The following is a 24,533-nucleotide window of genomic DNA, read 5'->3' as shown; positions in this document are numbered from 1 at the left end:
TATTAAGTAGATGATAACGTAATATATTCATAATACATATTTAACATAATATATTCATATACATATAAGTAAAATGATAGTAGAACTAACGTTGAGAGACTAAATTCCATTTTCCGTGAACGCATTAAGACTGGAAATTTTCTTTTAGGATTTTCTCAAACTTAAGTGAGCCCGAATAACATTTAAGACATATTCAAGTTTCACAAGAAGTGAAGTTAATTAATTTCTTTTTTTCTCATATTAAAACATTAAAATTTTAAGTTGTTTATTTGGGCTGGGATGTGCCAGAATTGTCAGTAATCTTGATAATTCCGATTTCATCACTTAACTTTGATATTAACGAAGAGTATGGACTTTATGTTTTAATTGTAGGTTTTAAGTTTTCTAATACCTAATCGCTTATAGCCTACGGGGCTATTTCAAGTACGCGTGAACAATAAGCTAGTTTGCGGGCGCAACCTGAAAGAACATAGCAAGAACAGTGCTTCGCTGAATCTACCACTGGTTGAAAATCGCGACCCACTGAGAAATATTTTTAGTGGCTGGTAATCTCCTGATTCCGCCGCTCCTTGTTTGGGGTGGCAGTATGTTAATGAAATCCGAAATAAAATGCCTCCCGGCTCGTTACCCTAAATGTCAGATCCTCGTCAGGTTGAAACCCAAACGAGGCAAGGTGGACAAGATAGCGCGGTACTATCTAAATTTAATTTTTGTTTCCACATTCACTTTCTTATTTTATCGAAATAATTAATACGTAAAGGAAAAACTTTGTATCCCTTTTAACGAAAATTGCGCGGACGGAGGAGTATGAAATTTCCCACACTTATAGGGAAAATAGAGAAGAAGTGCAGAATGTTAATTTTTTTTTAAATTATGCCTAAAAAATATATTAAATCAATAAAAAAAGCATTACACACACTACCGTGTATTTGACGCACACACGCATGCATACTATTTATTTATTGTCAAACTTTTGTTCTTGAAGTCTCCCGGTCACCGTCCTCGTCGAACCCGTCGCTTGCGACGAACGAGCGAACTAACCCATAGACACAGCCCACTGAGTTTCTCGCCGGATCTTCTCAGTGGGTCGCGTTTCCGATCCGGTGGTAGATTCTGCGAAGCACTGCTCTTGCTAGGGTCAACTCTCCGGTTTGAGCCCCGTGAGCTCACCTACAAACGTTAGGGCGAAGCTGAAATAGCCTCGGAAGGCTATCAGCATAGGTGGGGAAAAAAAAATTAAGTCTGTGGTCAAATTGAGAATAGATTAAATATTGTTTGTCTTTATTAATATTTTTCTATAGTGTAGTCTTGGCGAAATTTGTGATTATAGAAGTATAATAGTCTGAAAATAGAATCATAATAGTGTACAAACTTACAATTTCAATTAATTATAGTCGAATTTCGACTACTGCGGGACCACTAGTCGAAATAAAGTTTCTAAATTTGAATTTTAACAGCAATGTAATTAAACAATAAAATCTAATTAACCCTCGTAATAACCAAAAAATCAGTCGTCGAGTACTAAACGGGACGTCACAATAATTTAATTGTAAATGCGAGGGTAATCTTACAACAGTAACTGCGCAGTATGCTTAACTGATGATGTTCCTATAAATATGGAGTGAATGACCTTGACACGTGCACATTTTGGTATACAAAATTAAACTTTCGTGATGTATTTTAGAGTATATTATCCAACTCATCAATTTCACTGTAACTAATTTTTAATAGTTGATATTGTGAGCCAACCCAGGTATTTGTCACAATCTTGCCTATTTCTGACGCAAAGCAGTACTTTTACCTCTGTTTACTAACTAAAGGGCATTCACGCGTGAGTTCTGAAGACTACTTAATAATAGGTGGACCGTGAGATAGTTCACGTATCAAGATGTGTGCATGTTCTAAAACAGTTAAAAAATCATAAGTTATATGATTTATACGTCTTTAATATCGACTATTACGGATTGTCTTCACTTATATCTGGCTCGAATGTTCCATTCCCAATATTTATTCTTGCTACTTAAAAAGACATTAACGGTGAAACGATAATACTGAATTGTTTTTCGTTAATCGAAGATTCGTTTATTATGGATTTCAGCTCCGTTTTTGTATCATTTTGTTTCTAAAACACAAGCTTTGACTAATTGTCACTTCACGTACCTACTCAACAAATGTTCACGATTGACTTCCACGGTGAAGGAATAACATCGTGTAATAAAAATGAAATCCGAAAAATTATAATTTGCGTAATTACTGGTGGTAGGACCTCTTGTGAATCCGCGCGGGTGGGTACCACCACCCTGCCTATTTCTGCCGTGAAGCAGTAATGCGTTTCGGTTTGAAGGGTGGGGCAGCCGTTGTAACTATACTTGAGACCTTAGAACTTGTATCTCAAGGTGGGTGGCGCATTTACGTTGTGGATGTCTATGGGCTCCAGCAACCACTTAACACCAGGTGGGCTGTGAGCTCGTCCACCCATCCAAGCAATAAAAAATAAAAAATAAAAACTAAATATGAGATGATAAGCTATTCTATTAAAATTTAGTATCTTGTTTGCACTAAGTTTAAAGAATACTTACGTAATGTTTAAAATATTGTTTTTTTCTTTCATGATTTCACGTGATTAATATAATATTTGTTGAATCATAAGAAAACATTTGTAATTGTTGAAGAACATTTATAAAGAAAGCTTACTTTTTATTTAATTATTACTTAATAGATTGCACGACGTAAGAATGAAAACAGCGCTCCAGGCTTTGATTATATACACGTATATAATCAAAGGCTCCAGGGCTTGGTGAATTTAAAAAAAAAATCTGTTGATTGGAATTTTAAGAATAATACAGTACATAAACTAAGTTAGAAACTTAGTTAGAAACTTAGAAAGTTAGAAACTAAGTTAGAAACTTAGTTAATGTACTGTAATTTTCTGTACTAATTTTCTAATTTCTAAATTTTCTAAATTTATTCTCTGGTTGCGATTGTAGTATTAAGGTTTTCACATCAAACAAATTTCAAACATCTAAGTCGAAATAAGTCATCGAGATTATATTATACGTAGTATTATACGTAGTACATAATATCTCGATGAAATAAGTTGATTTTAAATGCAACTCCATTGTTCGTGGCATATTAGGTAAAGGTAAAAATAAAAAAAAATACATGTTTTGCGCCAAAAATTCGCAGTCGATTGCTGGACCTGAAATTTCAGTTTCATAATGTCGCTACCGTAACTCCCTTTGCCTTTCTGAGATATGACGCATATTTACATGACAAGTTACATAGCTAAACACATCTCACTGTGCCCTCTAAATCAAACTAACATACTACATTCGCAAACATTTCAAATTCTTATCTATGTTCAAATAATAACCAAAGATAAAAATAATTGTTATCAAAGCACGAACTGTAATGAGTAATTAGTTCATCATCTATGTTTATTAACATTCATTTTAGCTCATTTAAATGACACTTGTAGTTCCGTGTTCTAATTTAATTTATTCCAAATAGTTTCAAACGCGTATTGTATTTTCTGTTGTTTTAAAAAAAAACTTCATTCATTATTCATTATTATAACTCTTTAATTAAGTAAGCGTAGTCTTCAATTAAACGCGGAACTCTTGACCGCGTTCTAAAACAACAATTACCCTAAAATAAATTATTCATATGAGTTACTTACATAACACTCTTGGGAATGTGATAAAAATTATTAAAAATACGTAACGAGTTCTCTGTACAAAACCTCTGACCTCTGACAGAAACTATCGCGCATTGTACTGTAAATTTTCGAAATTATTGACCCACTAGTGGTCCCTCTGTAATCGAAATTCGACTATAATTAATTGAAATTATAAGTTGGAACATTATTATGGTTCTATTGTCAAAGACAATTATACTTCTATAATCACAGATTTCGCCAAGACTACAGTATAGTCAAATAATATTAACGATAAACAATATTAACCTATTCTCAATTCGAGCACAGGCTTTAAGCAATAACAAAAGTTTGACAATAAACAAAAGGGTATAATATACATAATATGTGTGTGTGTCAAATAAATGGTAGTGTGTGTAATGTTTTTTTTATCTATTTAATGTATTTTTAAAGCATAATTTTAAAAAAAAATTAGCATTCTGCACTCCTTCTCTATATTCTCTTTATGTGTAGGTTTCATACTCCTCCGTCCGTGCGATTTTCGTAAAATGGGGTACAAAGTTTTTGCTTCACGTATTAATATGACCCATTATGAATTATATCAACACTGCATTGATCCAGTTTAATCGGATTAGAGCTGGATGATTAATATCTACTAACTGTCTAAACCGAATGCAGTTTGAAAGATAAATATTCCATCAAGTATCTATCATCCCACATCCAATCAATCGTTTATGACCCTCAAATATATTTTATACAGGTTAAAATCATTTCAATATCAACTTCTAAAAATCGCGACACTAGAAAGTCGGATGATCGTTTTTTCAACTTTTGAAATGGAACACTATGCGGAGTTCTAACCGCCTAACGCTAAGAGAAGAGTGAGTTCTGTCCATATAAGAAAGTAAGTCGTCGGCAGTAGTTCTGTCCATATAGGCTAACAAAATAAGTTGTCGGTGGTAAATAGTGGCTAAGCTTAACTGACGTCACCGTTCGCTGTATACTCTTCAAGGCAAATAAATGCAAAGTGATATATTCATATGTATAAAGAACGAGCTCCAGTTTTGCGTCAATCCCTAGTGCATCTTTCAAATTGATCTAAATTATCCATATAGACATGGTCACACTAATCTGTGTTGCCTGTAGTATGCAACGTTTGCTGACCGTTTAACCTATGATCGACAAATGCACAGAATGGGGCCAAGAGTTACTCTCACTGATTGTACTCAACTAATAAAATTAAATTATTCGAGCATTAACGTACTCCTACGCTTGTTTGAATTGAAAAATGTATTTCGTCAAAATGGACGACATATTATTATGATGTTTTTTTTATTCGCTTGTGACACAAACAGAAAGATAAATCCATTTTGATTGAAGTAGCGAATTTAATCGCTTTCTTGAAGTGAAACTTCTTTATCGACGTAGGGAGGAAAAAACGTATGTAACGTTTTTCGGTTACGCGCCATCTTAATTTCTTCCGTTACGCGCCATGTTTATTTAATTTCTATTTAATTTGCTATCAACAGATGTCGCTGCACGTAAATTCAATAATTCCTGAATCGCGGTGACAATATGTTACACAGTTGATAGACGTTCTCGTATTTCTCTTGCTATATGATGCTATATCATACCTACCTGGCGTCGGGATACCGTGACTATGAAGGCGGTTCCCCTGGGGTGCGGCTGCTCCATTGCACTGCGGAGTGGTTGACCCTTGCGATTATTTTTATTTTATATTTTATAAGTTTCACTTCTACCGTGTGTGACTTGCAGTACTTGCACACACACACATTTTTTATATTAGTCTGTTTCCAAAAACTCAGTTATAATTTTATACCAGCAGTTTAAATTTTCCAATACGGTAACAATAGCTAAAGCTATATTGCTCTATATGTATCTTAATATACGCTTGCATTTATCTATCGAGTATTTCTTGACAATTTTAATTTCAGACAAAAACTTTCTCCCTCTCTTTCTATTTAATCATGGTCGGAAAGAAGTATATAAATCGAGGCGCTGCTTGGAATTTCAACTTTAATCCAACACAATTGAAACTAATTTTACAGTTTAATATCGCGTTTTTTATTGTCATCACATTATTTCCGACGTTTCAAATACTTTACGAACACTTAAAGACTCGAAAACTAAAAAAAATCCTATATTATTACGTATATATACTATCTATATATATGTTACCGGAAATGTATGAAATCAAGGAATTGTATACAAATCCTAGGAAATGTGTATAATTCCGATACTATTTAGGAAATGTATAAAATATTATTTGAAAAACTATTTAATGTATAAATTTCCTCGGAATTATATATAATTCCAATATCGTATTAGGAAATGTATAAAGTAAATGCTTGCTGTAATAAAACACGTTGTTAATAATATTTTTTTATTATAACACTTATTGAGACAATCGAGTAACAGTCATACCGTAAAATGATAATAATATATTCATATTATCTTACTGATTAAAACTTTTAGAAGTTTATATAGTTAGTAGTTATATAGTTAGTTGATTTTAGAATCAACTAACTATCTATTAACTTTTAACGTATCACAAAATCAACTTATATTTATTCTTATAAAATAAAATTTTCATTTGGCAAGTAATCAGTCTGATAATTAAGTAATTATAAATGTCAAAGTATAAAAGTAAATTTTTATATTATAATAATACTTTGTCAGTCCATATAGCTCTTTATTTTTGCAGAGTAAGCTTGAATGGCATTTGGAAGTACATAATACTTTATTTTTAAAACACAGACATCTTGATGTAGCACAGTTTTTCTTGCAAAGGCACTTCTTAAATCCCTGGCCGGTTCCAGTGGATTGCAAGTTGGCAACTGACCGTAGTGCAAGACTCGTCCCGCTGTCCCCGCGTACCCACCAATATCTTAAATGTTTTACATTTCCGATTGCTATTTAGGAAATGTAATGTAGATTTCCTAGGAAATGTGTAATGTGTAAGTATAATATAATTTATTTCACACATTTCCGTGCGATTTTAGGAATTACATACATTTCCTAGGAATTGTATACAATGACGGATTACATACATTTCCGTTAACATGTATACTATAACTATACGTATCAATCGATTTAATTTTTTCGTAATGTCTGACAGAGACAGCACCACATACATATCACGTGATTATATTTTTACTCATATAAACTATATAAATATAATAAAAATCTAAAAACAAATGCCATATGCTAATTCTATCTCTAATTTTAAAAAAAACTCCTAATTCCTCTGGTACGCTAGAACTTATATAAATATCTATCTGCCCTAGCAGTTTTAATTACATTCGAGTTTGCAATCCCGTGATAAAATCCAATACCGTTCAACAAGGTGCACAACATTATTTATTGCACACCTGCAAAGCGATACCCGTAGATTACAAGCACTCCATCTGAATCCCAGAGTCTAGGACAACGTTGATAAGCCGGAGATGACCCGGATTAGATACGCGAAACGTGAGAACAACACAAAATTGAAAAGAAGCGAAGTAAGTTCACAATACCTAAGTTTAAATTGTAAAATGATCCAATTTGAAAATCGCTAAAACATAAATGTTTTTCTAAATTTATAATGTTTTTGAATTTATGAAGCCAAATCTCACTTTATTTAATGTAGTAGTAATCTTTCATTTAGAACTGAATACATATTCACATGTTACATTACAGTTATTTAATTTCACATATTCATATATACATAATTTTCATACATAATACATACATGCCTTTGTACATAATTTTCCTATTACTCTGTACTATGTCTTCTTTTCTGTGTGTACATAAATAAATGAATAAATATAATATTATCGAACACTTTATTAATATTTTATTAAGATGTTTCAAAAAATGGCCTTGAAGCTACGAAAACCCACAGATGTTTTTTGTCTGAATCGCATGAGGCAGCTAATAATAAAAGATAATATTTTAAGACGAAATAATTTTTCATGATAATCTGGAATTCCGAACTCCTGCTACTACTACTAGCTCATTACCCGTTTGTTGTAATAAATGGTGTGGTACAGTTTGTTAATGAACTTCCACTGCTCCTCCTTCTAACACCTAATATTAGCGGTGTATTTGATGCCGCATAGGTGGTTTGGTCCATTCACCTTTTGTCTGTTTGTAAGAATGTTCATTTGTGATTAAAATTGAAACAAAAAAGAGCAACCAAAATGAAACACTAAATGTATTTCTAACTGCCGGGAAAAAACTCCCAATATTTTCGAATTGAAGACGTAATCCTTGTCGTGAAGCTTCTAAAAAGTTAACGATTTCAAGCATCATAAGGTAACAACGCATTGAAAAATTTCTTTGGCTGAGGCAGAGTATTTCTGTCGCCAAGTCACACGTTTCGGTTTTAATAATATTTATTCCAATACAGAAGAGACTTGTTTAAATATGCGAACTAGCACTGCGTGCTCTTTTTAAAATAAAATGTCTTTTACTTATTAAATATAAATTAATTTTACATACATTTAGATGCTTTTTCACTTCGAGGTACTTGCTAAATAACCGTATCTATTATTCAAAGCATATACTTCTGAAGAAGATATTTAGTGTTTCCTATGATATTTTGCCATGTACCATCCAGCATTGGAATAAACCTCCCTCCTTTTTCCCTTCCCTCCCCTGATCGCTATGATATATCGTTTTTTCATACGAGGATTAACGAAAGCGTTCAGACAGCGGCTTTGTACCCCATTGTTGAGGTCCAAGAACAATGGTGATTACTAAAAAAAACGGATTCCCCAAACTGACACTAATTTTAATAACTAACTAAAGGTCCAACGAAACCTAAATCAAAACTATGTATTTTATATGATATGTAAATGATAATCTATTATGAATATGGGTTTCGCAAAGCAACACCTACTTAAATCTATTTACCGCTATTAAAACCCCTTGTGGTTCATGAAATAATATTTGATGAATATTTAACATTAATCGACCTGTATACTTAGGACCTATAATAATGAGAATAAGTAATCTAAATATTGTTTCATAAAACAAATTGCTTGTACGAATTTATATATTTAAATATTAAATGTTATATTAAAAGCTTTCTTAATTTTTTTAACGAGGGATGTTGAATAATGCTCTTTAATAGGTACCCGCCAGTATCTCCATACTTAGTCACTTTTGTACTACTTAACAATTTATAAATCGAGATATGCGAAGCTATCCATTTATATGGGAGGTTCATCATAATTTATTAATTGCGATTGTAAGTTGCAAGCCTCTGTTTTTGGTGTTCAATTAATTAGTAATGCTCTTTAATTTTTAATTGAAAGAAAGACGTACCTGTAAACTCTCAAAGCGGACTTAATTCTGTTTAATTGTTTATCCGAGGATAGCTCACGATCTACCTGAGCTTAAGTGCTACCAAAGCCCATAGACAGCAACGGGAATGCCGCCATCCATCCTGAGACGTGAAGCCGAAATCTCAATTATTTTGTGTAACGGCTGCATCACCCTTCAGATGAGAACTCATCAATATTTTGAGGCAAAATAAAACAGTATAATAGTACCTACTTGTGCAGCCCACAAAATATCACCAGTAATAAATCCTCATTAGGCTGTCTGAACTTCAGGCTGAACTCCCCTATAGGTTATAGTTATCATATGCTAACGGATAAACGTAAACCCAGTGATAAATACGTTATATATTAGCATTATTGACAGGTAATTTGGAAATAAATTTTCGACGTTGTTTCAAATTCCTATTATCACGCTTAACAGGAGATATGGATTAATATTTATTCGGTTATTGCGTAAAAAACACTTGTATAAAATTTCCAGTAATTGGTAACGTTTGATAATATAATTTTTTTATTGCATAGATGCGTGGACAAGCTCACAGCCCACCTGCTGTTAAGTGGTTACCGAAACCCACGAACATCAACAGCGTAAATGCCGCCATCTATCTTGAGACGTGAATTATAATCTCAGTTTTACGGTACAACGACTGCTCCCGTCAAAAATAGCCAGGGCGGTGGCACCTATCCGAGCAGGCTCGCAAGACCTCTACCACCACTAAAAATTAAAAGTTAATTTGAATTTAAAACATATTCGCCAGAACAAGACTGAAGCCAAGAGAAAAGAAAAATTATAACGCAAACAAAATTAAAATAAAAAAAGCTATCTTTTACTTTAGTATCTCGCCCATCTCCTTATTATTAAATTAAACAATAAACAAAATGACAAGAAGAAAGCGTTATTCATTCAATTCGGCATCGTTTCATGAAAATAAAAGGTCAGCTTACATTGTTTGGGTCTTTGTTCGAAACGGATTTGGCTTAGACGACGTGATGAATAAATGCTGTCGGAAAGCTTACGGTACGGATAAAAGCAATAGTTTGGTTTTTTATTCTTCGTTAATTGGTGGTAGGACCTTTTGAGAATCCGCGTGGGTAGGTACCACCACCCTGCTTATTTCTGCCGTGAAGCAGTAATGCGTTTCGGTTTGAATGGTAGGGCAGCCGTTGTAACTATACCTGAGACCTCAGAACTTATGTCTCAAGGTGGGTGGCGCATTTACGCTGTACATGTCTATGGGCTCCAGCAACCCCTTAACACCAGGTGGACTGTGAGCGCGTCCACCCATCTAAGCCATAAAAAAAAAAAAAAATTGCTCGTTTCGAAACTGGTATAACTAGCGCAAAATTAGCTTACGCTTTTATAAATTAGGTGAGCTCTTTTTTTATTTAATCATTTTACTTATCTTAAAAACAAAGCAGACGACAAAAACTAACACATTTTTACCAATTTAACAAATAAGAATAAGTAGTACAAGGTTATTTTGTATTTGAATAAGATATAAACAATTTCTGGTGGATCCAATGCGACAATAAGTTTGAGCCTTCTGTTTTTTTTTTATTACTGAGAATAACTCAAGTGTACGATCTCAAATTGTTTAGGGCAGATAATTTGAGATCACTCATAAGTTTTGTGTGGAATTTTGATAAGAAGATTATTTTAGCCTTAGTAACACCATCCGTCGATATACCAGTATCCCTAGTAATACACACCTGTCAATTCGTATCAATTGAAGTACTTCTAAGCCGGTATTGCTACTGAAAAAATGACGTCATATAATTTATATAAAAGAATGATTTCATGTTAAAAAGATGACAAACAAAAGCTTTAATAATTTATATGTTTAAACGTAATTTTGAAAATCACTAGCGTTTATCTACCTTCTTTGGCTTTCTTAAAATACAAAGGGCTTTTCATTTACGATCATAAAAAAATTATTATTAATGACATAAAAGCATTTCATTTCGTTCACATTATGCTTCTTTGTCTGGTTCCTTGTCATATGACGCAGCAAATCGGGAAACGAGCAGAGAAAATTATATTTTTATTTTTAATACTTTTGACTTGGCCTTTTGGACCTCGCTTACCAAAACCCAATCTGTACCGTTAGCAAAATAATTATTTATTTATGCAAATGTTCATTCAATTTTCTACAAAAGCACAAGATATCGGATAACTAGGTCAACTTTGAAAATCTCGTTACGATCTTCAGGTTAAATATGTTTTCTGGCATCTTTTAAATCAATATCATAAAGTATATAGGTATAACATAATATTCTCAAAACGTGCTTATTTTATAATAGACAATAATTAACAAACCTATTCAAATGTTCTAATTTAGTTATTCACCTTAGATAAGCTGACGCCTGTTTCACGATACCATTAACAAAAATATTTTATTCGACAAGCCAATCTTTCAATAAATTCCAACCCTTACAAGACACTACACTATCAAACTTATCTCGTTTATCATATGTAACAATAGCCTTTATTCGTTCTGTCGAAAAATAAATATTTGAGTCTATCTTTTCCTCGGTTTTATCTGCTATTTTCGTAAACGTAGCCGCCACTCGCCAGTCAGTCGAAGGGTAGATCCGCGCGCGCTTGGACGCTGGCCGAGTTCGCTCAGAATCTTGTGTCGTTTTTTTGTCATATCGCAGTGAAAACAATTTTTAATGTCGTGATAATAAATCTCATTACCCACGGATTGAAACGTACTGTGTCGTACCGTCGAAATTGAAGGTAATTTTTTCAAACATTTAAACAAATACAATATGTACATAACTTTGTTTACTATAATATTTACGTTTATTATACACTGGTCAATGATGAAGTATGTTCGATTTCCTTTGGCTATTTTTATTTAAATTTTTTAAACGCCCAGTAAAATGCAATGTCATGTTTTTTGGCGCGAATTTTCTTCATGTATTAACAAAAATAAACGTTTTTTTTCTTCTTCTATAAAATAAACTTCTCAGTGCATTGAACTGCGCATGCAGAATTTTATTAAAGTACATTGTACGATGTAAACAACGTCGACGAACAATCATCAATCAAATAATAATCTTTGTTTTGTTACTACCTGCTGATTTAATCATTTGCTTTTGTTGGAATAAATTTCATTGAACATTCACATGTGTCTGATCGTAAATTCACAAATTTGTTTTACATTTTAGCCGTTCACTCAAGATCCTTTTTTTCGTTCCGTTTTGAAGACCTTTATCTTCACTACAGACAGTACAGAACTTTACTAACTTTACTTCACTACAGACAGTACAGAACGCACAGAACTTTATAATTTACTCTGTTACATTTGAATAGATAACTTTTTTTCGTGTTTTCCAATTTAGTTTCATTGTACATCAACTCTGTAATAAAATGAAACAAGTTTTTTTTTTCATTGGTAATGAATATCCACCCGTCTTTAACAGTACTAAGTACATTTCACTATTTGTAACATACTCGTACGTTCCAGAATTAAGTGGTCCGTGAACACGAAAACTGTATAGTATGCGAAACTGTGTCGGAAACTAACTGTATAAGTAATGGTTAATTATGTAGATACATATTTTTATACAGAACACGTGCCCGCGAATACACTCTATAAAATTAGCCTAGGGCAATTCTTTTCATCTGACTTAAAATAAACTTTTGCTAATGCCTATAGCCCTTCTAGTAAATTTTTAAATCAGTGCAGTACTTGTGATAATTAGTGTCCACAATTTCTGAGACAAACGGACAGACTTATTGTACATACCGTTCTACGCATCACATCACAACAAAAAGAACGACACTGTCCATCAGGATTTAAGAAAATATCTTCCGAGGAAGAAAAATAGAATCATGAGAATACAGTTTATAAATATTTATAGATTAGTTTAATAAAACTAATCAAATTAATCAAATAAACCAAATAATATATATTAAATAAATATAGTATTACTAAATAAAACTTACTTCATAAACGTTACTACACCATCAATTTATAGCATAGGAGCAAAAGGAATATAAAAATTAAAAGTAACTACAAGTAATAGGTACAATACAATACAACATGTAATACAAATCAAACGAGTAATAGGCAGATTGTGAAAAACATCTGCTATTTTCTTCCCTATAGTAGTAGGAGCCACAGGAGTCAGTACCAAATCCCTACATAGATACTACACAATATGTACTTGATTCCAAAATAAACAGTATTCAAAAACAACTGCGATCGACAATAACAAGTAGGACCTCAATTTTCACTTATTGTAATTTGGTAATGGTTATATTTTGATAATATATATTTTTATGTGATTATATTTTATAATTATTGTATTTTGGTAATGGTTATATAATTCAGCAAAAGAAGCACGCGCCGCATGTGTAGACGACATTAATTGAACCACAAACTCAGAGCATCTAGTTTTTTATTTAGTATCTGATTTACGCTGTAATGTTAGCGTATAACACTAAAAAAATAGTAATAATTCGGTTTTAATATAAGTAGCTAATAAAAAACTTTAAAACATAGTAGAAGCTTAATATTTTACGGTATCAGTAGCGGTTTTATTTTAAATGCTGTCATTAACTTGTTAGTTTCTTAATTCATATTTTCTTTTTATTCCATAAGTCATTCTATGTTTTTTTATTTAATTTGATTTAGACTCGTAAGTCACAATATACAGTAACAAAACTAATTCATCTATTAGTATTCCCGTCCGAACGTAGCTGAAATAGCCTCTTGGGCTACCAGCGATTAGATAGGGAATAATATTATCTAAAACCAAAATCATTAAAAAAAAACAATATCAAGAAATTCAGGAATTGAAGAAGGCATCTGAATGAATCAATTTTTTTTTACGTCTGTTGAGCCCGCATGCGTAGAGATATCACAACCATTCTTTTCTTTCTTCTTTTAAGATTGAGTGATCACAACCCTGTCCATCTCTGCCGTGAAGCAGCAATGTGTTTCATTTTGAAGGATGGTGCTTTTTTTTCTAGCAATTTTAGTGACCTCAAAGGGTCATACTAGATTCACCTAGCGAGTAGGTGAGCTCACGGAGCTCTAACCTGCTAACGTTGCTAAAACTAGCCCTAGCAAGAGCAGTGCTTTGCAGATCTATCACCGAATCGGAAACGCGACCCACTGAGAAGATCCGTCGAGAAACTCAGTGGGCTTTGTCTGTGGGTCTCGCCGAACTCGCCGAACTCTTCGTCGCAAATGGTGGGTTCCACGAGAACGGTGACCGATGCTTGAGGTACCTAAAAACACCAATAGTGGATCGGGAGAATCCGAAATGACGTGTTTTGGGCGACGACGACTATTTACTATTCTGTCCGCAGGATCGGGTATGGGGTGGAGTAACCGTAATACTCTAAAACTGAAATTTAGAACTCGGATCTCTAGGTGGGTGATGAAATTCACGTTATTGAAGTCTTTGACTCCAGTAACCACTTAACACCTGGTAGGCCGTAATTCACCCATCTAAGAAATAACAAAAAAGATATTACAAAGTTAAAACAGTACTTAAATTGTAGATAAGACCATCATACAGTACATGTATTGTAATTTTAAGACCAACAAACAAACACACGAATGTACAAAATATTATTCAGAGAAAAGTCTTTTATTGGTCTCTAATTTCGATGACCTTCGTGTTGTAAAATTACATTCAAACGGAATAACAATTAGTAGCGATTAGCAAAGCAGCTTTACAAATAACTAAGCGGTCAAGGTTTTAAATCATACCTTTAATATAGCTCAACCTTACCTCTCAAGAGCAAATTCGATTTGTATATAATACTAGCTGACCCGGCAAACATTGTTTTGCCATAATATATAAGATTTCTAGATAATTTCTAGTGTAGAAAAAAAAACTAACTTATTATAAGTGTGTAAGGATGTGGTAAATGAGTGAAAGAGGTATGTAGTGTTGTGAACGATGAGGGAATATATAATAAAAATAACAAAACCTCATTCAACCACATAATACCTCATTATAACAAAAAAAAAGTCCAAATAAAAAAAATATGTTAGGGGTGGACAACCCTAATCACTTAGGGGTATGAAAAATAGATAGTAGCCGATTCTCAGGCTTACTGAATATGCATAAAAAAATTCATGAGAATCGGTCAAGCGGTTTCGGAGGAGTATGGGAACGAACATTGTGACACGAGAATTTTATATATTAGATTATGTTATTATATTATATTAATATTATATTATTTGAGATTTACCATCCGACTCTGAATTGAACTCTCCTCTAGGATGTTCCGCAAGCGCTATGTTATATCATTCTTCAAACGATGTATGAGAAGAGTCCCCACCAGTAAACAGTAGGTCGGCTCTGACCCTGACATTGCTTATGTCAATGAGCAACGATAGCAATTCACCATCACGTGAGTCGTACGCTAGCCTGCCTACAAAGCAATTAAAAAAGCAACATTTGTATTAAATTTACTCTGATGTAATGTGATAGTACAACTGTAAGTTATTATCTCTTATTCATCGCTGTGCTTATTGCGGCAATTCTGTTTGTTATGCTTCAATAAATAAATATAATTAATTAAAAGGATAGAATTCCTTATTAAACCTTATAGATAAAACAAATGAAAGAAAAAGGTAGGCAAAGTATACTTTACTGCAGACCAAAATATAATTTACATTGAACATGAATCAATAGCACGCATAACTTGTAGGGTCTTATCGCTAAAAGCGATTTCTAGCAGCAACGTTTTGAAACAGGCAAACAAATTCATATAATAATAGGTTTATCAATAGAAACCAAACATACATACGTTTTATTCTAAATGAATCCTCTATACATACGCAACGCAATCAAAATATATTATATATTGTTGTTGTTACGATGCATATTGTTACGATGGTAAGAGTAATCATCTCCCATCGCCATCTGTCGTCAAATAGGAGAAACGAATACCAAAATAACAAGTAATATCGAGAACACTCGATAAGTGTAACGCCACCTATTATCAAAGAGCAAAAACACATATCGAAACGACTCGTTCTTTCGAGAACGTTCTCTATAATTGCAGACTTGTCGTGTGGACTATAAAAGCGTTGCAGAGATTACATGAAGGCATTTAGTAATCGGATCTACTCGAAGCAAAAGAGCGAACGGATCACCTGAAGAGAAGCGGAGGAAGTGAAGTGCGAATTGTAAAATGTTTCTAAAGTGTTCCAAGTGTTAAATATAGTAATAGCAATATGTAAAAAAGGAAAAAATATCTCTAAAGAAAAAAAATTGCATTGATGACAACATATGGCATGTTCTCATTACTCTCAAAACACGTTCCATCTCATTCGGCTTATCAAGTTGATAACACGAACGCTATGCTTGTGACACAATAACGAGATTATTCTGTCCGTGTGTTAGTAATAAAACTAAATGATTTACTAAATATGTGGGTAGGCAGCGACTTGGCTGTGCCCCTGGCATTGCTTTTTTGACGTTCAACAAGTATGTACTTTCATTTATGTTGAATTTTTTTTTTTGATTTGATTTCATTTGATTTGCTGACGTCCATGAGCGACAGCAACCACTTACCATCAGGTGAGCCGTATACCTACTCGTCTGTCTACAAAGTCAATTAAAGAAAATAACCCTTAAAAATTAACCCTTTTAATACGCTTTTATTAGCTTCAGACGTATGTATGTTAGTATGTTATGTAACGGAATCTTTGAACATGATTTTGACCCACTTCAAAGCGTCGTATTAACTCGAAATTTGGTATACTTATTAACGACCGATGACAATTCATACTTAAAATAAAATAAATTATGAAAAAATTGAAATTCAACTAAAAAATGAAAATTAAATAGTAGTTTAAAGAAACTAACAAAATACGCTTTTATAGAAAATCCAACTAAAAAATAGAATTTTTTTTTTAATAAATTTGTATTAAAAATAGTGTAAGAAAAAATGATTTTATTGTAAAAAAGCGTGGGGTGCTTTTCAAGATATTATCAAAATAATCCTTCTACTCATATCTGTTTATAAAATATTTATAACTTCTGATACCATGCACCCCATTGTGGCATTGTAATGGTAGTCTTTGGTAACCACTAAAGACATTTTAAATGAAAAAATATCGTGGGTACATACCTAATACTTATAGAATAAAAATATTTTTTCTATCTAATTATAATTTATTTGCATACTAAGGTTTCTATTTGATATAAAGTCATCTATCTTTTGTAAAAACATTCGCAAAACCGGCTGCCTTGACCTTTCATCTACAATAATTTAATTTCTTATTTCTCATTGTCTTTATCTTAAAAGTTTTTTTTAAATAATCGTTTTTAATATTATCTCTAAATTTGTAATGTACAGGAAAAAAAATTAATTTACAATAAATTCACCGAATCTTGTATATGAGGCAATCATTTGACAAAAACTCTAGCTGAGGTTTAAATCTACAGTTAATATACAGGTTTAAACCGTTGATAAAACAAACATGAAAATAATAAAAGTTCAGGCAAATACCGAAAAGAAATTAACTCAGTTTTCAACAAATAATAGCTAGAAAATATGTATGAAAATAATATGCTTGCTTATTGATAACCGCGTACCGCTTGCCTGAGACAAACATAATACCTTACAAATATATTCTCATATACTCATACCGTAAATACTCAAAATATATCATTAAATACAGGGCGGTTGCTTTGAAGGAGTAAATAACTTAAAATAATCTTCTATATAAATAAAAATGAATTGCTGTTCGTTAGTCTCGCTAAAACTCGAGAGCGGCTAGGCCGATTTGGCTAATTTTGGTCTTGAATTATTTGTGGAAGTCCAGAGAAGGTTTAAAAGGTAGATTAATATTAAAATGCTCGGAATTAAATAAAAATAACTATTTTGTTTTTCCTTTGATGTGTCCCCCGTCGAACGGATTCCTTTTGTTTGTTTTAAGTTTATTATATACAAAAGTTTAGGTCTTTTATTTATCTATTGAGGCACTACGAAGTCTGCCGGCTCAGCTAGTACTGAATGAAATCTTCAAAAGAATCACCAAAATATTTTGCTATATTTACTACGAAATCCGCGCGGGTGGGTACCACCGCCCTGTCTATTTCTGCCGTGAAGCAGTAATGCGTTTCGGTTTGAAGGGTGGGGCGGCCGTTGTAACTATACTGAGACCTTACAACTTATATCTCAAGGTGGGTGGCGCATTTACGTTGTAGATGTCTATGGGCTCCAGTAACCACTTAACACCAGGTGGGCTGTGAGCTCGTCCACACATCTAAGCAATAAAAAAAAAAAATATAATAATAATAATACTTCCGATGTTCCAGTGCGATAAATGCATTATCTTAATGCTATGTCATGTGGCCACGTCTGTTAATTCCGGTCAACACTTAACATTAATCTTATCTTATGTATCTTGATAAAAAAAATATGCATTAGTGAACTTATGCTTTATAACATGTCCTTCTTCATACGAGGCTTGCGGAGAGTACTCAATGGTAGGCAGCGACTTAGCTGTCCCTGGCATTGCTGATGTCCATGAGCGACGGTAACCATTTACTGTATGGTGGGTCGTATGCTCGTCTGCCTAAAAATTTAATAAACAAATAATAATAAGCTTATTCGTAATATGACTGTTGAATATCGGTGTCACAAATTTGATAACCCTGAGGTGCGGTTTTTTTCTTAGCCATAGTCTACTTAAACAAGTTTGACCCCCGTGTTATCACAGAATACCTATTTGATACGGCCAGACCACACCCTCCGAAGCTGATGTTTGGTTGGATTTGATTTAAGTTTTTTTTTATTGCTTAGATGGGTGGACGTGCTCACAGCCCACCTGGTGTTAAGTGGTTACTGGAGCCCATAGACATCTACAACGTAAATGCGCCACCCACCTTGTGATATAAGTTCTAAGGTCTTAAGTATAGTTACAACGGCTGCCTCACCCTTCAAACCGAAACATATTTACTGCTTCACGGCAGAAATAGGCGGGGTGGTGGTACCTACCCGCGCGTACTCACAAGAGGTCCTACCATCAGTAATGCTGTCAAAAGGATGATTGGTTTAAGAGGAGGAATTATGAAGCCTAAAATCTGTAATCAGACCGAGCGTAATAAACTAGATTCAAATGACATGTTACTCGTATCGGACAAGAAGCTCTAATAAATTTATTTTACGCCACTGTTAAAGCTTCGAAAATTAAAGCAAACATTTTTTTAAGCAAGCACAAGAACACGAAAAAATTCATCAAATCAAATTTAATCAGAAATGATGATGTCATGATAAAAACAAAAAGTAAATAAAAGATTCTTACATGGTAGAACTCTGGCTGACCATTACATCATACCGACCCTCTGCGGCAACTTTTATAACTTCATCATAATCAGTACTTCTCAGCCTAAAAGATAAGACGTCCGGTGTACTTGCATCTAGCAATGTGAAAATGACGGCTTCAAATTCCGCAGGCAGATATCTTTTTCTTATAAGCTACGTACTTAACGCGGGTTCAGGTAAGAAATATCCTGTAATAAAACTGCAAAAAGATATCATTTGCATAATTACTTACTGGCACAAGAGTATTTTATAATTTTCCACACCACCCAGCTTATTTCTATCGCAAAGCAGCCATGTGTTCCAATTCGGAAGACGACACAATCATTCCATTAAGACTTCGACCTCTCGTGTCTTAAGGTAGTTAAAGAGCAGCGTTGTGTGCGTGAATTTTTTCAGTAATATTCCAAACTTAGCCAATTCATTTCTTGATGACGGAATTTTTTTTTATTGCCCTTGTAGGCAGACGAGCATACGGCCCACCTGATGGTGAGTGGTTACCGTCGCCCATGGATTTCAGCGATGCCAGAGGCAGAGCCAAGCCGCTGCCTACCGCTTAATACTCTCCACAAGCCTCTTTTGATTTATATTAATGTTAGGCAGCTTTTCTTCCCACAAACTATGATTATTAAAGTACTTTTATTATCTTTATCGTACTCTGCATACAAAGTATTAACGTTATTATTAATTAGGTTATTAAGTATTAAAGTATTAATTAACAAATTATTACGTTGGAATCGTACGGTACGTGCTTACCGGTTTTTACTCACTCATATCAATATTTGTTACAATCCAGTTTTCTTCACAAATAAATGAGAGAATCTTAACTTCATTTAATTTAAATAACGAAAACAAATAAAACAATATTCTGACCGTCGACTTAGCGAGTAGAGACTGAACGGAAGATCCTCCTGTGGCAATAGGTAATACGCACAACGGCTGACATAAAAGAGAAGTCGGTGTCTAACACTGCCTACCACTCATCATAACCGACAATAATGCGTATTTCTTATACTATTCCTTCAACGCGGATTTTATAAGTACAAATTTACTTAGAAAAATTGCCTCAATAACTAAACAACCCCATAATCCCGTGACGAGTTCACAAGGTGTCTTAGCTACTGGGCCATGGGTACTTCACGATGCACGTTCAACTTTCAACAACGTACTGTATACGTTCTTAATGAAATATTGAACGCACAACCGTAAAGTAATGGTTATAAAATACATTTTATAAAGCAGAATCAGGATTTTTTAGGATGCGAGAAAATATTTCGATGGATCATTTACGTATGTACTTATATACGAAAATTTCTCCTGAAGTTCATAGCTGATAAAGTTTTGATATTGAACTGATCTTTTGTTTGTGTATAAATACTAAAAATACACACTGCAATACTTAAAATTTATAACAGTTCCATAGTTTAGAACACATGGGACGCGACGTGCTTAGAGAAACTGCTCGACATGTTCCCTTCTTCTTCTTCTTTTTACCATCGCACGGATCGCTACCGAAGCGACGCATCTATACAAACGGGAAATTTACATTACGTGGTTAGAGGTTTTCGGTATCGCAAAATCACTAATGAATAGAAAAATCCAAACCTTTTGAGTAATACTACCGAACAGAAAACTAGCTAGCAACAACAACTAGTTAACCAACCTCCGAGATAAGGTTTCGATAACCCAAAAATCATAGCGTGTTATCGTGAAATCACCCATTCCACCTACGAAAGGTTATTATCAGCGAGGCAAGCGATACCGATCGATCGATCATGGTTCATACTTTTCTTGATAGCTTCTGACATTATTTACAAGTCCCATATTAAACCGCATCCTATTGTCATTTTTTTTTTTTCTCTTCTGATGCAGCATTGTTTTCTTTTACTTGTAGAATGCTAAAATCATTTGAAACCATACTAACACAAAATGTTCTATCCTATATGAAATTAAAAATAGATAATTTTTTAATTGCTAGATGGGTGGACGAGCTCACAGCCCGCCTAGTGTTAAGTGGTTACTGCAGCCCATAGACATCTACGACGTAAATGCGCCACCCACCTTGAGATATAAGTTCTAAGGTCTCAAGTATAGTTACAACGGCTGCCCCACCCTTCAAACCGAAACGCATTACTGCTTCACGGCAGAAATAGGCAGGGCGGTGGTACCTACCCGCGCGGACTTACAAAAGGTCCTACCACCAGTACAAGAGGTCCTACCATTTGTAGCGTGTAGCACTTCAAAGGGATTAAAGGTACCTACTATCACTATCATACGACTGTGTCTTTGCCCTAAACGGGAAGCAGGTACTAGCTTTAATTACGAAAGACCTTAAGACCTTTATGTTAAGGAGATAGCTTCATGCTATCTTGATATAGATCCAATAAATAAAAGCTGTGGCTACTTCCGCGAAGCTATTACGATTTGAAATTAGGAATAACCCTTTTTATGTTTCTTTAGAAATCTATAAAGGATCATATCATGTTGTAGTCGCTGTGAATTTAGATGAATTATGAAAAAATTCTGCTACCCATTATGAATCGATTTATCGGCGAAGTCTTGATAATAGGATCGATTTGATTTCCTTCATTTACAACAAAATATGCCAAATCTGAAAATCATTCCATTGATATAACAATTAGATTTATATCATTATACTAAACAAAAATATTTATCCAAAGAAAAAATTGAAATACCAGACAGTATTTAGATATTTTATTAGATATTCTAATTACAGTAGATTACAAATATTTGCGATAAAATGCTTAAATATCGTAGTTGATACTTGATATATTTTCTAATCATAGTATTAGTTAGGTACACTTATACATACATATACTGATTGACTAGAGTCTAAATAATTTAGAAAAATTGACGCTAAATATGACCTCAATTCAGTTAAGCTATTGTCAGCCTTATTATATCGTAAGTCACTGCTTATTCAGCTAAGAATTTGGAAGAATCGTAAATCGAAGCGGACTTTCGGATATTTAGAAACAATTTATTTACCTAAAACGACTTCAAGTTTTAACATTACAAAATAAACTATTTTACGAAATGAAACAAAAAGGCATTTATTTAGTTCAAACCACTATTAAAAAAATTTAATTTGATTTTAACGTGAATAATATTAAGAAATCAGCATTTTTTGGCCATTAGCAAATTTTGTAACAATTTTAACTTTTTGTTTCAGATATCAGCAAGAAAGGGAAATGTGCACGGCTTACTGGAAGCTATCTTTATCCGACAAAGAAATGATAAACCGGAGCTAGCTTTAGTCACAATGGTCTGTGACCAAAGATAGCAGACTTTTAATTTACTTTTTTTCTTTTTACTCTTCCAATTTTCTATGTGATATAAAAAGCTTTATCACGTATTAGTGCCTCCATACATTCTAAATAAAATACATTTTGTACATTAACAGACAAACATATCTCCAAACAATATAATTCGAAGAAAATAAAATAACAAAAATAATTACGCATTTAGAAAATAGGCTATATTTAATTAAAAATCATTACAACTGCCTTCGGAGTGTGCCAAAATGTCTCTGAGCGTTTCAAAGAATTCTAAGAATGACAACACTGAGATGGAAGATTCGAGAGAAGGCTCTGAAAGTCCCGCGCCACCACCAGACGGGGGATGGGGATGGATGGTCGTCTTCGCCTCATTCATGATCCACATTGTCAGTGAGTATTCTCTCAAAATTTTTACACATATTTAAAATTACTCCCTAAAATACTAACATAAAGTGTATGAAATGACAGTTACGAAACTGTATACTTCTCGTTTTCTTTAAATTCTCCTTTGAGTCTGGAGGCAGCGCGTCAATTTACTTAATATTTTGGTACATGACTTTTATTCAATATCATATGTAAATAAAATTAAATCAAAAGTATATTTATCTATCTATCTATCTCCTTAGATTTATGGCGTTTCCTTTTTAGTGCCGTCATGCTAATCGCCAATTCGGTGTCATCGTCGGAAAATATTCAAATACACCTTGTATTTGTTACTAGTACTAGTTCAAGGATATGAAATAAGTGACATGGATTTTTCAAACAAATATAAATTCGGATATTATCAGATTGTGGGCTTTCACGAAAATAAACTCTCGTTCCGAACCTAATTTAGCAAGCACGTAACTGCCTTCTTTATTGAACTTTCCGTGTTTTTCGATTCGGAAGAAATACATTTTCGTTAAAAAACATGTTTTTTTTTTCGAAGTTGTAAATATGAATAAAATAAATCTAATGAATGGCGTTGCATTGACAATCAATTTGACTTTGACTTATCAGTCAATTCTCAAAATAAATATATTTTTAGTCTATTTTTAATTTAATTAATTTATATTACTTAAGTTTTAAATTTATAATACTTTTCAAGATTTCAATAACAATAAAAATCGTGATAAAATTGTTTGAAATGTTTAAATTGCAAAATTTTCTGCTATTATACCGAATATCTTTCTAAATTTAAACTTTGAAATTCGCTTAGAAATTATTATACATACAATCGTTATCATTATCCTTTCCCTCCGCCCGTGACCGTACCAAACTTACATAAAAGGCTTTTCATTTTGCTCTATACGTTATGAACTTCGTACTTAGCGAACCCTTTTATTGTTCATAACAGATATAAAAATTATTTCAGTAAGCATTTAATATGCAGAAATACTTACCTACTTTCTATTATTTTTCAGAAAACGGAACATTGACTTATTCCTATATAAATAATTACTTTACTGTGCAAGAAATTAGTTTACTAAATTTTCATATGGTCATCAATAGCACACACAGTTCTATTCAGTTTCTTATCGATTCGCCTAACTCCACGCATCCATCTTAAGATTAGTATCAGCAAAGTGGATACGTTTTTTGTAAGGGACCTTTTTAACCTTTTGACAATCATGTAGGTCACCAGTGACCTACATGGCGCACCGAAGTACATATTTACGTTGATTTCTGTGAGGTACTAAGAGCCTAAATTGCCTAACTTTACCTTCTTTGTTGTGACTGTGTGTAGTCTTTTAGTTCTTTTAGAAATAGTTTCACTCTTAGTATCTTGGGATTCGTCTTTCTTAGAGGCTAATAGATATTCGAACACCTTAGTAAGAAGATCGAAGAGAAGAAATAGCAGTCAAAGAGTTAACATTCGAGTCTCAGTGGTCTTACGAACGATTTATAAATATTCTTTTGCCTCAGTTTCAACGGCATTT

The 24,533-nt window shown here is 33.3% G+C and overlaps 1 protein-coding gene across 3 annotated transcripts in view; it reads left to right on the top strand.

Moving 5' to 3' along the window:
* Mct1 (Monocarboxylate transporter 1) overlaps positions 1-24,533 on the top strand; it is a 51,964-nt gene that overhangs the window by 5,375 nt on the left and 22,056 nt on the right. The window contains exons 1-3 of one of the 3 annotated variants that reach the window (XM_089727096.1): positions 11,570-11,746; positions 16,046-16,160; positions 22,509-23,004. In XM_089727096.1, coding sequence (XP_089583222.1) covers positions 22,860-23,004 — 145 coding nt within the window. In that variant the 5' untranslated portion in view covers positions 11,570-11,746; positions 16,046-16,160; positions 22,509-22,859. Of the gene's footprint in view, positions 1-11,569; positions 11,747-16,045; positions 16,161-22,508; positions 23,005-24,533 lie in introns of those variants that run through there. The other 2 variants (XM_028176442.2, XM_089727095.1) reach the window with 2 other exon arrangements.

This window comes from Bombyx mandarina, chromosome 04 (assembly GCF_030267445.1).
Source record: "Bombyx mandarina strain Sakado chromosome 04, ASM3026744v2".
Classification (NCBI taxonomy): Eukaryota; Metazoa; Arthropoda; class Insecta; order Lepidoptera; family Bombycidae; genus Bombyx; species Bombyx mandarina.
The sequence above is the reverse complement of the archived record's forward strand: the minus strand, read 5'-3'. Positions and strand labels throughout refer to the sequence as shown.